This window comes from Falco punctatus (genome assembly GCF_963210335.1).
Source record: "Falco punctatus genome assembly, chromosome: 4".
NCBI lineage: Eukaryota > Metazoa > Chordata > Aves > Falconiformes > Falconidae > Falco > Falco punctatus.
The window spans coordinates 4,509,622-4,526,006 of record NC_137583.1 but is presented as its reverse complement, the minus strand read 5'-3'; the positions used below and the strand labels follow the sequence as shown (position 1 = coordinate 4,526,006).

At 40.0% G+C, this 16,385-nt stretch overlaps 1 protein-coding gene across 1 annotated transcript in view; it reads left to right on the top strand.

Moving 5' to 3' along the window:
• The window catches only part of NUP210 (nucleoporin 210), a 69,394-nt gene extending 56,075 nt beyond the window's left edge, over nucleotides 1-13,319 (top strand). Inside the window, exons 31-40 of the mRNA XM_080384676.1 lie at nucleotides 1,305-1,480; nucleotides 2,851-3,068; nucleotides 3,607-3,743; nucleotides 4,512-4,632; nucleotides 5,946-6,092; nucleotides 8,120-8,370; nucleotides 8,961-9,180; nucleotides 9,743-9,838; nucleotides 10,010-10,093; nucleotides 11,395-13,319. Coding sequence (XP_080240802.1) covers nucleotides 1,305-1,480; nucleotides 2,851-3,068; nucleotides 3,607-3,743; nucleotides 4,512-4,632; nucleotides 5,946-6,092; nucleotides 8,120-8,370; nucleotides 8,961-9,180; nucleotides 9,743-9,838; nucleotides 10,010-10,093; nucleotides 11,395-11,495 — 1,551 coding nt within the window. The 3' untranslated portion in view covers nucleotides 11,496-13,319. The remainder of the gene's footprint in view (nucleotides 1-1,304; nucleotides 1,481-2,850; nucleotides 3,069-3,606; nucleotides 3,744-4,511; nucleotides 4,633-5,945; nucleotides 6,093-8,119; nucleotides 8,371-8,960; nucleotides 9,181-9,742; nucleotides 9,839-10,009; nucleotides 10,094-11,394) is intronic.
• The last annotated feature ends 3,066 nt before the right edge of the window (nucleotides 13,320-16,385 follow it).

Below are 16,385 nucleotides of genomic sequence, written 5' to 3'. Positions count from 1 at the left end.
GCCTGCTGACCAGTTAGGACTGGTCAGATGCCAGTTCTGACTGCTTTTGTCTGTTGTGCTTCTATCAGTCCCTGCCTCAGAGGACGGCCTGGCTGCAGCATCATGTGGCCAACAGTACCAAGGTGAGTGTGCCCAGTGATGGGTCAGGCAAACCAGCCCAGCACACGGCTCAGGAGGGAAGATGGTGGGGGGTGTTCCTTCCCACCTCTGGGAGCCCCGTTGTGAGCCCACTGCAGACCTGTTTGAGGGGCAGCAGTCCGTAGTGTCTGTAGTGCTGCTTGACAAGGATTGCCAGGGAACAGCTTTGCAGCTATTGCTCATCCTTCCTCTGCTGGGCAAACCTTTGCTCAGAGCCAAGGCTGTTAGAAATGGTATGTATCAACTTGGTTTTCCCACCTGGTGCAGGGGAACTGGGGGAACAGCAGCCTTTTCATCCCCTTGCTCTCACATACATTGCAAGTTACTCCTGTTCTGGTAACTAGGGAATGAATTACACTTCTTACTGCAAGAATTACTGGGAGAGAAGTCTAGGGGCCGTGTGTTTGCTTGCATATCCAGGGAGTCTTAACAGTTTTAATTTATAGGATAATGATGTAGTCTCTGATATGTTATGGGTGTTTCTACATCATTATTGCTTGCTTCAATTCCCAGTGCTATTAAAGAAAACCACTAAGAAATATCTGATTGGAAGGTGTAAAGAAGACGGAGCCAGACTTTTCTCAGCAATACTCAATGACAGGGCAAGAGGGAGTACACAAAAATTGAAACACCTGAAATTTTTTCTGAACATAGGACAGCACTTTTTCTACTGTGGTGGCTGTTGAACGCTGGCACAGATTGCCCAGAGAGATTGTGAGATCTCCATCCTAGGAGATGCTTAAGACCTGCCTGCCCACGGTCCTGGGCAACTGGCTCTAGGTAACCCAGCTTGAGCAGGTGGGACTGGACTAGATATTCTGCAGAGGGCCCCTTTCAACCTCAGCTATTCCGTGATTCTGCAAAATGTATGTACTGATAATAAAATCTCCATGTCTCAGTACTGTCACATGGCTAAACATATAGCAGATGGTTCATAAAAGAAGCTTTGTATATTTGCATAGTAAGAATACTATCCTAGATAATAGGATTCTTATTATAAAAATATACAAAACCACATACATTGACATAAATAGATATAGCAAGATAGACTTATTAAAAATATAGATTGACTTATTGACAACATATAGATTGACAAATAGTTTATTTTTATAGAGGCATCAAAAAATGCAATTTAAGTTTGCTTTTCACTGTTCATGTTTTTACAGGTCTACCCCATTTCATACCTAAGAATCTCCATGAATCCTATCCTGCACACAAAAAACAAAGAGGCATTATTGGCTCTCCCCCTGGGTGCGACACTGACATTTACAGTCCATTTTCATGATAACTCTGGAGATACTTTTCATTCGCATAATTCTGTGCTCAACTTTGCAACAAACAGGTAGGTATCTACCATGGGTGTTAATTATAGAGAACAAAAAAAAGCCAAATGCGCATAGCCCAGCCACAGCAAGGAACAAAGATTGTTCCAGAGATACCAAGTGAAGATATGGCTTGGGCTGGGATTAGCAAAGAAAGGATTTCATCTCTGCGGTCTTCAGAGGAACTGTAGCAGAAAGAAGAGTTGTAGTTAACAATCGATATTCTCTAGCAAGTGGAAAGTTGCCCAGATAAGCTTGATCCCCAGAGGGGCGTGCTGGGGTACATTTCTGCTTTAAGTGACTCTGAATCATCAGATTACATACATCAGTGGCCTATATAAACAATTGATCTTATTAGCATTTGCCTCATCTTGCCTCTTTTCTCCTAGTGCTTTGTTACTTGACTCACTTAAGTCTTATATAAGATGGTGAATATTCTGGATCAGGGCTGTCTCTTCAGATATGCTTGTACAGCCTTTGCGCAGCAGAGCCAAGCCTCAGAAGGCCTTGCGGTCTCTGCCTCAAAGAATAATAAATATTATAAAACTACCTTCTTTGGTCATTAGTAAACAATCACTAATTCCATTACTCTAACGTAGCTTTTTTTCTGCAGAGCATCTTGCAGTTGCAACACAGTGATTGTGATTAAAAGGGGGGGTGGGGAAGGGGTTGAATGCAAGATTTCCTCTTTTCTCCTATCTGAACGATCTGAAGAAAGTTCTGTAGCATACAGAGGTTCCCGAGATAACACTGCCCTAGCTTCCAAAACAGACATGACAGAGCTGCTTCAGCACAGGGATAATTAGCCCTAGACAGAGCAGCACTGCTCATTGACCTCAGGTGCAGCACTGTGGTGACCTGCCTCTGCTGCTGTCGAGATGCTCGCTATCTCTGCGTGGTGCTGCTAAGGTGGCTTTCTCTGTGCTGGGTGCGCTTACAAGCGCTCTGCTTGTCCATGCATTTGGGAATGCTGAATTTTAGTAAATACCAGAACTCGCAGTCAAATGTGATTTACTTTTCTAAAGTTATGGCTGGAAAGCTGCATGTTGGTGTTTACATGGCTTTGGTTCTTAACTCCCTGAGTAAAGGGAAAAAGGGACAGATCACCTTTTTCTAAAGTTCTACAGTTCTTAAAATTGGGAAGTAGTTCTTGTACAAAGTTACGACCTTATTATTGCCTCAGTATAATGATGTGAGAACTGAAATTTGCCTCAGTAGCACCTAAATCACTTTGATATTTTCCTTAGTTTGTCAGACTTCATTAGAAGGTAACTATTGCTGAAAACAAGAAGTCAACCATCTAAAAAGAGTTCAGTACCTACTGTTTACTGTGGAGATAATGACATTAGCAAACTTGCCCTAATATAAAAGCATTTCTTTTTCTCTGTAGGGATGACTTTGTACAGATTGGGAAAGGAGCCACAAACAACACGTTTGTAATCCGGACTGTAAATGTAGGTTTGACCTTGCTTAAGGTCTGGGATGCAGAAAACAGTGGAATTGCAGACTATGTCCCACTTCCTGTGCAACACACTATTTTTCCTGAACTCACAGATGTGGTGGTGGGTGACGTCCTCTGTTTGAGTACTTCACTGATAAACCAAGAAGGTAAGCAGCACTTCACTTGCTGTGGTTTTGCGGCTATATAATTTGACATCAGTGTAACTCTTTCTCATTCTCAGAAAAACTAAATGCATAATTTATGATGTTTGTTCAGAATCGAATGTCACTGTTCTTGTTAATGATAAAAATAGGTTTGATCAACTCCTCTAATTTTAATTGTACCATGCAATATGCCACTTGTATTGAATTAATGAGTATCAGACTCCAGACATTTCTATTCAGTTAGCTTGAAAGGCTTGTTCTTTACAGGAGTCATGCGGGTTCAGGACTGTCAAACTTCACTCACTGTATTTGATTCTTCGTATTAACGGGCTTTTTTTCAGCGTAACTGCAAGTCAGTTTGGTGTTGGGCTGCCAGCCTTCCACCACATGAGACCCTAGAATCTAGTTTCTGTTAATTGGGAAGTATGTGTACCTGTGCTGCCCATGGAGTGGGTATGTCCATACAGGCACCAATGTAATAATGAAATGCTTCAGTTAGCATAAATCCGTTGAACAGTGTCCAAATGGTGTGTTTTCTCAGGCCTGCCGGGCATATGGAGCTCCTCGTTAAGTAGTGTTCTTCAAATCGACTCCAAGACTGGCGTAGCCGTGGCAAGGGATTCTGGTGCAGTCACCATCTATTACGAGATTCCTGGATTACTTAAAACATACAGGGAGGTGAGGCACTGTTAAATCCTGCCAGAACTGCTGAAGTTATTTTGCTTCCAGTGGACCCTCACAAGAAATGTATTCTACCGTTGTTGTTATAAATACTTCAAAACATTCTCTTTAAAGGAAAAAGTATTAGAAATGCCAGTGGTTGGAAAGTATTTGGTATGTGTCCAAACACATCATGGGTTTTTTTAATAAAGTATGTTAAGGAGGAAAATTTAGCCAAATAGTTTCTATTTTTTGCCTATACTGTTCTTATAATGGTATGTTTTGATTCCTTTGCTTGGCTAATTGGTTTCCAGATGCTAAACAATTTTTGAGTGTGGCTGCTTTTATGAATGAAATTTTCCTGCAGAATGAGATGCCAACAAGAACTTTCTGAAGTATCATACCGTATTATTATGCATCACTGATCAGAACTACTCAAATTATTTTATCTGGTGTGTAGTTGCATTGTTGACACAGTTCACTGTATCAGCTTAACATAAACACTAGACATTGTTTTTAAATAAAATTTAGACATAGAGCTTTATGTCTATTCACTTACAGGGGCTGGGTAGAAAAAAAAATTACTAGCTTAAGTTGCCTTGAAAGGCAGTTTGTAAAGTTGGAGAAATGTAGGATTTCTTACAAAGAGAAACACGACCTCTTGGAGTCTTCTCTTCTGTTATACATACAAGGATGTGTGCATTTCACAGTCAATCCGATCTGAATTTGCCTTAATTTTTATGTTATATGGAAGCATTTGCTAACAATGTACTTCATTTTTTTCAGATATTGATTAATATACCTCAGAGGACTACAGCAAGGCATGTAAGCGGAGTGAAAAGTTTACAAGGAGTTGAAGCCTCAAAAATAATAGTTTCAATTGGGGAAAGAAATAAAAATTTGCAAGGTATGATGAAAAAATAACTTTATGCTTATTGTTCATTACACATTTGTATATTCATGATAGGTGGCTTTGGTTTGTGTTACAGGGTTTTTTTGGAGGGGGACTGTAGAGGAATGAAGGCAGGTTAATTAGCATTGATAATATACAGCTGTGGGCTGGCTTCAGGGGTGGGAGGTTGGCTGATGTAGACAAGGTGCAGCTGTGGCTGGTTCTGTTAAGGGGTTGAGAGCCAATGGAGAGAGAGCAGCCGAGGAAGAGAGAGAAGGAAGAAGCAGAGAGAAGAGAGCCCACCCTGGGTGAGGAGGGACAAGGAGAAGGCAGCAGAGGGTCTGTATGAAGAGTGTGCTGGTATGAGATGGTAAAAGACCTTGTTGCAGCCGGCTGGTTTGGAGAGTGCTGTGACAGGGGGGACATGACACGGGACCGGGTGGGGTACAAAAAAAACCCACCGTAGCTCAGTTATGGGTCTGTAAAGCTGGTGTAGCAAGTTCTCTATGAACCTCTAGAGCTTTTCCAGAATCCCAGCAGTGCTAGAAGAATCTTAGGGCCATGTTGCAGAGTTTGAAATGTGTTCTGGGGCGCTATTAAGATTTTGCAACTCATACAATTGATAGATAATAGAAATGTAATTTTTGATTATATCAAAAAACAGTTAATAGGTGCTCAGCTGGTTGCTTATATATTGAATTCCAGTTATGTTCTTGAAGTTACTGTTATTTCTCACTATTATTATTTAAACACTGAGGGTGTTTAGTTACCATCCTTAAGTCTTTTACAGAAATTATCGGCAATTACAATCAACGGAAAGATCTAAGTGTCATATTGTGCCCTCTGTTTAATAAGCTGTATTTTATTTGATTATACTTCCTTCTAGTTTTTAGCTTAACACTTAGAACTTGTTCAGATAGTCTTTTATTGTGCCTTATGTAAATTATCTGACAAGAAGGTTTTTTGGTAGGCTAATACCGAAATATAAATCGAGACTCCCAGGATCATATAAGTTATTCAACAGACACATCTGAGCTGAAAACTCTGTCTAGTTCATTCTTTCCTGTAAATAAATAATTCCTGTCAAAAAAACCACCACAACATATAAAATTTTCATTTGCTGTCTCTTTGGGATTAGACCAGAGATAGGACAGCTGTCTATGATTTCCAGCTCTTTTAAGATCATCCTAACCTTGTGAAACTATTTCAGAAGGTGGCAGAATAACCTGGTATTTCAAGATATGGTTTTGCTTTTAATTAATTAAAAGTTAATTAGTTATAATCTTCTTCTCTAATTAATTAGAAATATTTCTTTTTCTTCCCCTTAGGGGAGTGCTTGCCTGCTCAGATTGAAGCCATTACTGAATTACAACCACAGTCCATTATCAGTTGCCATCTAGATTTTAACAACGATGCATTTGATTTCCCAGCACGTCATATTTTTAGAGCAGAACCTGGATTTGATGCAGTTTCAGGTAAGGTGAGACAAGATGCCACACTCCAGGCAGACAATTTGAATTTTGCTGTAGTTTAGTCCAAAAGCCCTTTGACCCAGCTGATTTCCTTCTGAAGCCTCTGAGCTTTGCTGTGTAGGATCTCAGGCTTCAGTGTGGTTAGTGTGTGCACTCTCCTTGTTTAACTCTAGGGTTTTGTACAAAAAAAATTTGTTTTGAGAGAAAGCCAGAAATCACAGGCAGCCCATTTCATATGTTTTTCAGAGTTGTAGTAGTAAGTCAAGAAGAAATGCAGAAGCATTATTTTACTGGGACGGGGGCACACAAACTTTGATATGGTTTTTTGACTGAAAATTTAGGTCCTAATTTTACACATTACTACTGATATATTTGTAAATACGTAGACAATACAATGGTACCTTGAGACAGAAATGATACTGCAGAATGTAGACATAATATACTGGGGTTGCATACTTTAGAGCTAGCAGCTGCCATACTTTAGCTCAGGGGCCCACGGGCTGGATACGGCCCCCCAGGGTTCCCGGTCTGGCCCTCGGTATTTACAGAACCCCCCCGCCCCCCGCTGGGGGTTGGGGGGGGAAGCCAAGCAGCCACAGATGACTGCCTGCCACTTAATCCATGCGCCGGCCCCATGTTTAAAAAGTTTGAGGACCCCTGCTTTAGCTGAACCATACAAAAAATAGATTGCCTTGTGTATAACAACTCAGAAAAAAAATATCAGGCCCTGTATTTGTTAAACTATGGAAGCAAAACACTTTATCCTTCAGCTAGTACAAATGAGCACTCATGTGACAGATACTGGGGATCTCTGCAGCTGTAAACATCTAGTGGCTCTTCTAGGTGTTTTCTTGCCATACATCAGGGCCTTTACTATATACTGAAATGCAGTGGAAGTTAAGACTAGGGATAAGAGAAGCAATCAGTTTTAATGTCTGCATTCTGAGGGTCTTTGGGTTTCACCAATCTATGCTCCTCAGTCAAATATTTTTTGTTTGATGTTGGCCTTTTAAAAGCCCTGCCACTGTAGTTACTGCAGTATTACTAACCTCAGTGATTAAAATGAGGGAAGTAGCATAAATGTGAAAATTGGGTGTTAATAATAAATTTTTAATTCTTTGTATTCTTCAGTTTCAACATTTTGGAATTTATCATGCTTTCAAACTTTTCTGCTCAACCTGAGTGCTGTAACTTCTTATGAAAGGTAGAATTCTTATGTATCCCCAAAACAACATGGACTGGGACTTAAAAGGAGGGGAAATTACCAGATGCTGTAGAAATAGAAATAAAATTGTGGAAATCTACAACATGTGTTAGTTAATTATCTGTTAGATTAGCCCCTGCATGCATTGTAAAACACTGTTATACTTTGAATAATAGTGGCTGTCTCTTTTACTTCATTAGGGAAAGAAAATAAGGGGAAAACATGTACCCAGCAAGTTCTATTTGTTACTTATCCTTTGTATCTTCCATACTGGGGGATTTTTTTTTTTTACTATCTTTATTGCTAATAACAGACAAATAGGTCCCATGAGAGACTAGAAACATGGTGAATATCTAACCTTTTAAAGAAACTTTTATAAATAATAAACCATGTTTCCACAGAATTGATGATGACAATGGTAATTGACTGAAATTTTAACATTAGATGAAGAGAATATGAAATAGGATGTTAAATTTTGTTTTCTGTAAAGCCTTGCTATCAAGATTAGCATAAATGTTATATCCAAAGTGGAACTGAGCCTCACTGGCACATTAAAATAAAATATGACATGGAACTGTCATTTCAGTGTGTTTACCATTATGTTTAATTTGGGACAAGAAATATCTTCTGTTTTAGTACTGAGACGCCAATGGTTGGACCAGCAGACACGCTGTCCCATTCACCTATGCACTCCTGATCTTCTGGTTTGAATTCTACCACTACCTTTAGCCCTTCTCTAAAGATATCACAGAAATCTCACTCTGCATGGAGGAAGAAAACCCACAAAGATGAGCAATTCACAGTCAAACCACTTTTGTTTCTACAGGACATTACACCTGTTCCATCACAATGCACAGGCTTACAGACAAGCAGCTGAAGCATCTCAGCATGAGCAGAACTGCACTCAGAGTTACAGCTTCAATCCAAGGCAGCCAATTCGTTGGGGAGCAGATCAGCACTGAGGTGCCATTCAATCCTGGGTTTTATGCTGACCAAACAGAAATGCTTTTAAGCAACCATTACCCAAGCTCTGATGTGAAAATATTTGGTGCCATTGAAATTCTTGATACCTTAGAGGTGAGTGTATTGCTGGAAAGTCTCACAACCCAGTTGAAAGCATTTTGAACGGTTACATGCAACTTTCTAATCAAAGGCATTCTGTGCCTCCTTTACCATGTCAAGATTGCTCCTGAGATGATTTGGAAATACTCATCTTGGAATGTATTCCTTCTCAGTTTTCGCTCTTGTTTTGGGGTAGTAGAAATGTGTCAGGCTCACCTGTGCACAAGCTGGGATTTGTTAACCCCAGAGCACAGGTGGGGAAGCAGAAAATCTTCCTGATCCCTAGCAGCACAGGTAGGTTCTTGCCCACTTACTTGTTTGCCCACAGTTCATGTAGCACAGTAAGGGGTGCTTTGATTTTTTTGCCTGTGTGGAGTTAGCCCACCCCCACAGAAATGGCTGTTTAATAGGGAAACCTTCACAATAAACAGGGGTCAGGTGCTGCTGGTGTCACTATAAAGTTACAACCAGATCTGACTCCTGCCAAGGGGTGAGTTGCTGTATGTTTCTGTGGAATAACGTATTTCTGACATGTGGCTTGGAAGATGGTTATGTTCTGTGCTTACTCAAGCAGTCTGTTTCAGGTTCTTTCTTTTCCTCGGCAGGTAAAATGTGGGTCACCAACAGTGAAAGTGTTTGAGAAAGAGAAATCCTACGGGCTGCCTAGTTATGTAGTCTACACTGTTAGTCTGTCTGATCCAAGAGTTTCAAGCCAGAGATCCTTATCAACCACTCTAACTGTCTCTAGTCCCATGACTGACCAGTCTATCACTATCCCAGTGACAGTGATTTACTCTGCTGACAGAACCAGTGCACCAGTGAGACGTAAGTTTATCTCTAGACTTCATATGCCAGAATAAACCTCTAACTTCCATTATGTTCATGAGCTTATAAAATTTGATGTATTAAAATCTGAGCTGGCAGGTAATATTTTCACTGACAGGTAAACTGCTCGTTGAGCAACTGTATTCAAGTTTTCTGGTCACATTATGCGTGAAGCTGAATGTATTTTCCTTTTGGGTCAGCCCAAGATATTTTGTTGAAGTTGGCATAAATATCCCTGTGCTAAAGTATCTGAAAGAAATTTTGTTCTTTTTGCTCTGCTTTTGTTTACTCTCAAGCATGCCTTGTTATTTTGAAAACAGATTAGCATTTTGGGGCTGAGAAAGTAAAGAACATGCAGAAAATTATTGGCAGATGTTGAAGACTGCATTGGAAATAGTCATTAGAATCAAAGTTATATTATCTAAGTTGATTACACTTATTTGCTATAAATAAAAACCTTCTTTTGGCTTTTCATTTTGGGTTAAGAATGGGTAACCTTTAAAGCAGATTGGTGAAGATGCTCTTTTAACTCAATATTGTCTCCTGTTAATCGATTTTACAGATGGAACCAGTCTGTTCCAGCACTTTCTTGATTCTTATCAAGTAATGTTCTTCACGCTTTTTGCACTATTAGCAGGGACAGCTGTTATGATTATAGGTAAGAGAATGAAAGATTGCAGAAGTATTTTTTCCCCACAACTTCTTAGAATGCATTAGCTGTAATAATACAAAGGAATAATTTCCTTTGTATCTTTCCATGTGAAATTATTTTGTTGTTCTATTGTTGATTTTGGGGTTTATTTGTTTGGTTTTTAACAATGTCTTGCAGCCTATCATGCAGTTTGTTCACCAAAAGAACAGCAGAGTCACCCAGCATTTGTCCCAAGGACACCTCCTCAACACAGCCAGAACAGTAAGCAGTTGTTACCCATTTATAAGTGCATTAATTGATTAGTCTAGCTATCGCATTGGAATTTAATGTAGGAAGGTAGGACTATGAGAAAGCTTGGGTACTGAAATGTATTACAACAAGCAGTGTGCCTGTTCCTAGGAAGTTTGTTCCCCCTGCCCTGCTCCCCAGCCTCTCCTTTGCCCATTGGTAATTCTTTGGAAACTCCTAGCCAGCTTCAGCCGCACTGGAAAAAAGGGCTAGAAGTGTAAGAATTCATCCAAATCACCAGATGGGTAGAGGAGAGAGATGCACAATTTTGTTCCTACTGAGGGAAAGTAAAGCAGAGTTCAGCTGCTTGGCACAAAGAGCTTGGCAGCAGTAGGCTGGTGAGTCAATCCATGTGACATCAGGTTAGCTGCAGCATGTGCTGCATCTCCTGTGCTGTCTGCATGCTGTGAGGTACTGTAGGCTGGGGCCAGGGGAGGTTTAGATCGGATATTAGAAAAAAATTCTTCACCGAAAAGGTTGTCAAACATTGGAATAGGCTGCCTAGGGAAGTGGTGGAGTATTTAAAAGGCATGTAGATGTGGCACTTAGTGATCTGGTTTAGTGGTGGACTTTGCAGTGCTGGGTTAATGGTTGGGCTCGATGAACTTAAAGCTTTTTCAACCTAAACTTTCTATGAGTCTGTTCTAAGAGGACAGGGAAGGGCAAATGTTAGGGGGTAAAGGGCACAAGTCTGTAGAAGAAGGTTGTGTTGCTCAGGGAACAGTTTATTCCTTCACTGCTTTTGATCATGCAGTCATGTTTTATCTGTACTTTTTGACATCATATTTATTCCCCATTTTATCTATTTGCAGTGTTGCAGAATCAAACTTATTCAGAAATACGCAAAAAAACACCCATTCACTTGGAGGATCTGTAATCAACTGTGGGTATTAAGATAAAAATCACACGATTACAGATGTACTTAAGTTATGGTGAACTGCAGTCCTGTTTGTAAAAACACATGCCTGATGCTTCAGATAAAATAAGGCAAATTCAAACTGCAAGTTTTTTGCTGAGGTGAAATGTGTGTGCTCCTCTCAGACTTAATCAGTTCTTCAATTAAACTCCTTAATAGGAAGTCTTATAAAATCTTGATGCTTTTAAGATGTCTTTTCAACAGGCAATAAGCTAGGAGGGTTATTTCACTTTGAATGGATCATTAGACTTGCTTGCCAGGTGTTCCAGCAGATGATCAACAGCAGTTATTTGTTTCCTTACTTCTTCCACCCTCCTGAGTATGATTGTGTTTTTTCTCCTTTTCCCCTGTGTTTTAGGTTTCTTTGTATCACCTGTACTTGCCTTCAGTCCTCAGTCCTCAAGCAGGAAAACAAGCCCATCATCCGCGCTCTGGAGCACTGATTATGGTTCACGTTAAAGACAGCAGGACTCTTGTTCAACTAGGCCAGGAAAATAGAACAAAATAAAAATCAGTGCCTTTAACAAGAGCAAGTTTAAGAACTTTCACAGTTTTGATATAATTCGAGTTATCTCTTGAATGTAACTAGCTTTTTTTTTTTAATATTTAGAGCTCTTTGAATTTTTTTTGTCAGTGCTTCAGTTTTCTAAAACTTACTTTATGTGATGTTTTATGCTCAGTTGATGGCTGGACAAAAAGCCGTGTTTATGCTAAGCTAGCTTTCTTGCGCTCCAAGCAACTAGAAGTTATGTCTAAGTAATAGTGATAAAAAATGTATTTACTTTTTTGTAAAGATAACTTTCTTTTTTATGAACTTTGTAAAAAAAAAAAGGGAAATGGAAAAACAGATGAAATATGAGCCAAAAATATGAAGGATTATATATTTTGTAGAACTAGTTTTTTATTTTGAGTTCCAAAGACTCAGGAATGTGCTGCACTGATAAGTGTTCTTATGTTTAGCCTTACAATGTGATTAATCATCATAATTTGCTGTTTTAACATTAGGAATGCTGGAACAACTGTGAATAATTTGAAGCTTTTTACAACAACAAAAAAACTAAAACCAAAACTTACTGTGTCTTCCTTTGGGTACAGCTGCAGTATTCCCTTCTTGTTACTGTAAGCACTTTTTTGAACTGGGAATGTGAACGCATGTGCCTTTGAAGAGGACCTTTCTTCTGGTAGTAAATACTTTTATTTGAAGGCAATTATCTTAACTGTGTTCTGATATAAATGTAACACATTTTCATAGGTCATTTCACACACGAAGTACCTGAAACTGAGCCTCCTTTTATTACCACTGGTCACCTGGTGCAGTGGAAAATGGCTTATGTCACACTCTAGGGTTAGTGACGTTTTCAATTGATTCAATCTGCTTGTCCCTGGTGTATTTCTGTACAAACTGATACAGCCACACCCAGTACCTTCGTTTAAACTATACAGTAAGATATTACTGGTATGACCAGACTTTAGAATATTTGTACCGTAATATCTACTAATAAGTGCTTATTTTTAAGACTGTAAAATACAATGTAGTGTCTAATGTGGGGTTTTTTTGATTGAGTTCTTGGTTTTCTTCTTGACTGAATAAGACGCATAAGTAAAAAATACATAATTCTGGGTACTTCAGAAAGTACTTTGCTAAACCAGGCAGTTGATCACTGTGTGCTTGGATGTATTTTAGTTTCTAAACAAGGTGGCTTGAACTTCTTTTCAACTTTTAAACAGATGAGAAGAAAAACTTTGTTGCAATTCTTAGTCCTGAAGTACTTGCCTGAGAATAATGGGGGGGGAAGAAAGTATCTTAGTTGGAATCCTTTGTTTTGAGGATTATAATCATAATTACAGTAATTCTAATCCATAAACAGTATTTTGCGGCTATTGGATAAGGGCTTTGTTTATGTATGAGAAGTATCACAGTTTTAATTGTGAATAATGTTCTGCCTGTCTGAACTCTCCAAAGGACCATAATGAAAGTGAGTGCAATTGTTCTATTTCAAAGAGCAAAATATTTAATGCAAAATATGTTGTCTGAAGAACTGTGCAGGCAAGTAGTCAGAGGAATGGAATGCAGACACAGTGTATAGCATACAGTTTGGGTTTCATGCAGTATTACAAAAGGGTTACATTGCTACGTGCTATTATGTGGAGTCTTGTGTAACTTATTGGCTAGTTTTGGAGAATTTGTGCCTTACATGCTAGTACTACTTAAAATTGACAGTTTGGATGTAATTAGTTATTTGTATCTGTTATTTAATAAAGCTTTGTAAGATTCTTTTAGTATACTGTTGAACTTTCTTGTGTTTTGGCTGTTCAGAATTTAGCACTGGACTATATTATTTGTACTTGACCTCCTATGGCCCCTTGGTATTTGCAGCCATGATTTTACAGTCTGAATTTTCACTTCTGTTGACAACGTAATTTTTAAAATATTTTGACGATTTTTCACGTAGTGTTTGTTGTCATGGGCTTTTCCTGGTTTTCACTAAGAATCTTCAATTCCTGCTGAAGTCAGCAGTGGCTGAAAAAGCAGCTCTTAATTTTCCAGGTTTGTTCAGACTTCCCACTTAGTTAATTCGTTTTTTTCAGGAGCCATCTCATCTTGATTTCAGGTAGTAATGAAAGGGCTACGAATATCTCAGTGCTACTGTGATAAACATTTCACAAATGCTTAGAGGAAACTTTTACTCCCCTATTCCTTCTCTTTCCCATTCAGTCTAGCAGTCTGGCACTGAATGTCCTGAAAAACAAACTGCTTCAAATGGTGGGTGTACTTTTGCAAATGCCCACTGTTCATGTCACCTCTTTATGCAAGTAGTTGCCGTCTCCTGGCATGCATCTTCATGAACTGTGATCTACTGCAAGCTAGAGCTAGAGGGGAGTTAAAGAAAAAAAAGCCACATGAAACAGGGAGCTGGCATGGTTCAGGAGCCAGCCTGCAGTGAGCAGTGACTGCTCTGTGGGTGGGATTTGGGGGTATAAATTTTTCTGAGCATGTGTCTGCCAATATAAAGACCATTTATATATTTTTAATTGCCTGAAATGAGGCCTTGGGTTTTTTGCATTTAATGCTGAGTTTTTCCTGTTTTCACTTACTACTTGTTCCTGACTGTTTGCTCCCCTAAGTGGGAGAAGGGATGCTGGGAGTTTGTGTATTGTAAGCATGTTACACATCTTCTGTGAGTTGAATAGTATTTTTAAGTTGATCAGGTAACAAAACAACCAGTGCTGCGCTCAGACCCAGGCCTTGGTCCCTTCACGTTCGGCAGGAGCTTTGACTTTGCTCCTTAGTAGAAGCAGGATTTACTGCATGCCAGCAATGGCAAGTTCCATCACATTACGTTGGTTCTTGGACAAAAAGTTTTTAACGTGTTGACTGGAGCTTCATAAGCTATGAAAGAAGCAAACCCAGCCCGTGTGGCAGAACCTGTGTGTTGCTGAGAGTGCCTCTGTCAGACTGAGACCGTGGGATCTGCTCAAGGAGCAGCCTTTCTTTCACAATTGCAAATATTAATGTTAAAAATCGGATTCCATGGCTTTTTTTTCCCCCCTAAGAAAATGGAAGCAAACGCTGAAAAAGAGGCGGTCCCTTGGCACAGCCGCTCCTGCTGCAGAGCGGTGGGATCTCGGCAGGCCCTGGGGGTGAGAGCTTTACTCCCCAACAGAACCGCATTGATCTACTTCAGTTTATCAAATCATCACTGCTGTAACTTATGCCACAGTTTAAACTTCATATTTTATGTACTTCTGTATAAATGTGTTTTCTGTAATGTAATAATTCGTAAGTTGCTCAAACTGCACTTCTTTTAAAAAGTTCTAGTGGAAGAGGAAAAAAAGTGTGGAGATGTGGAGTGTTGCGAACTTGAATGAGGAAAATCATCTGAAAGGTACGGTTGTGCTCAGCAGTTAGCATCCACAAGGATCAGGAAAGAAAAGGAAATGTTATCTTTGGGATTTCAGGATAATTTCATTTAGTTAAATGTGGCGTCTGCGCAGAGGAGGGGAATTCATCCCTGAAGGGGAAGGAGATGTCACGCTAACAGAACAGGCAGTGTTGCTGAATTATGGTTGGCAGGTGTTCAGGTGCTTGGAAGGAGGGAAGCATTTGGGAAACATTCCATAATAATAATATTATACTGAATCAAACTAAATACTGAATAATAATATTATGAGTACTCATTAGAATTATAGAGTACTACTGCCATTTCTGAAATAGCTTTCTCTACTAATTAAAGTTAGCCCCAGGTCTCCTGTTGTCTCTGAGGCAGAACAACCGAATGAAAATCTCTGTCAATCTCAGGCTTTTTGGTAAAGTGGCTTAGATTGCTCTCCTGGCTGCTGGCACCAGGTCACAGCGAACTGGCAGGATGCTTACTTGCTTTCACCAAAGTTCTCCTGAAAATGGGATTGGTTATAACTTGTGTAGTTCCCTCGTGCCGTTCCTGTGAACTGGAGGGGAAGCAAGGGGGGAAATGGTGACTGCCACAAGTGCAAACAGAAGTGTTGTTGAAGCAGTGTCCAGTCACAGCAGGGTGTGCACAGCGGCACAAGGCACAGGTGGTCCCTCCGCTGGGCGAGAGGTAAAGAGCCTGTCTGCTCTTCTAGGTTGTCTTGCTGCATCCAGGAAATTCCTGCCTGTCCGCAGCCATGTTGCAAGGAAATAATTAGATTAGCCAGACTAGGTTAATATTAGTCTTCAAGCCAACCTACTTTCTAATGTAACAACCCCAACGCAGCATAATCACCTCGCCATCTCCCCCCTTAAAAAGCAAGGCAGATAATGAATAAAACATTGGGCCCGCCTTTTCAGTTAAGGGCTCTTTCTGACAGGAGCATGGGAGTGTTGTGTGGTGCTTAAGGAGAAGGCTTTGCTAGCAGCACCTTTGCAGACTTCTGTTCTTCCTGTGAAAATATAGGGCTTACAGGTGTTAATCAAGTCGCTGCTAATCACTCATTTACTTTAAAGATAAAGGCATTCTGGAATGAATGCCAAGGGAAGAATCGAGGAAAAAGAATTTTTTTTTTTTAAAAAAAGTGGGTCGTGAAAGTAAAGTCTTACATCATGTTGTTTGAGGAAGAAATTAGCAGCCCGGGAGCAGAGGGGGCCTTCTGCTATACCAGTGCAACAACCAGGTGTACGTAGCTACCCATAGGTACTTAAAACCCCCAGAAGGTTAATTGTTAGCTGAAACAGTAAGTGTGCAGGTCGCACAAATAAATGTTGCTTTCGTGGGTGGAGAATTACATCTTCGAGTAAGTCACTGCTAAGGGGGCTTGTTTGTAAGCACAGCCCTGTGCTCACGCTGCTGGGGGGCAGCTTCTCTTGAAGCTTGCAAAATGGAAAAAGAG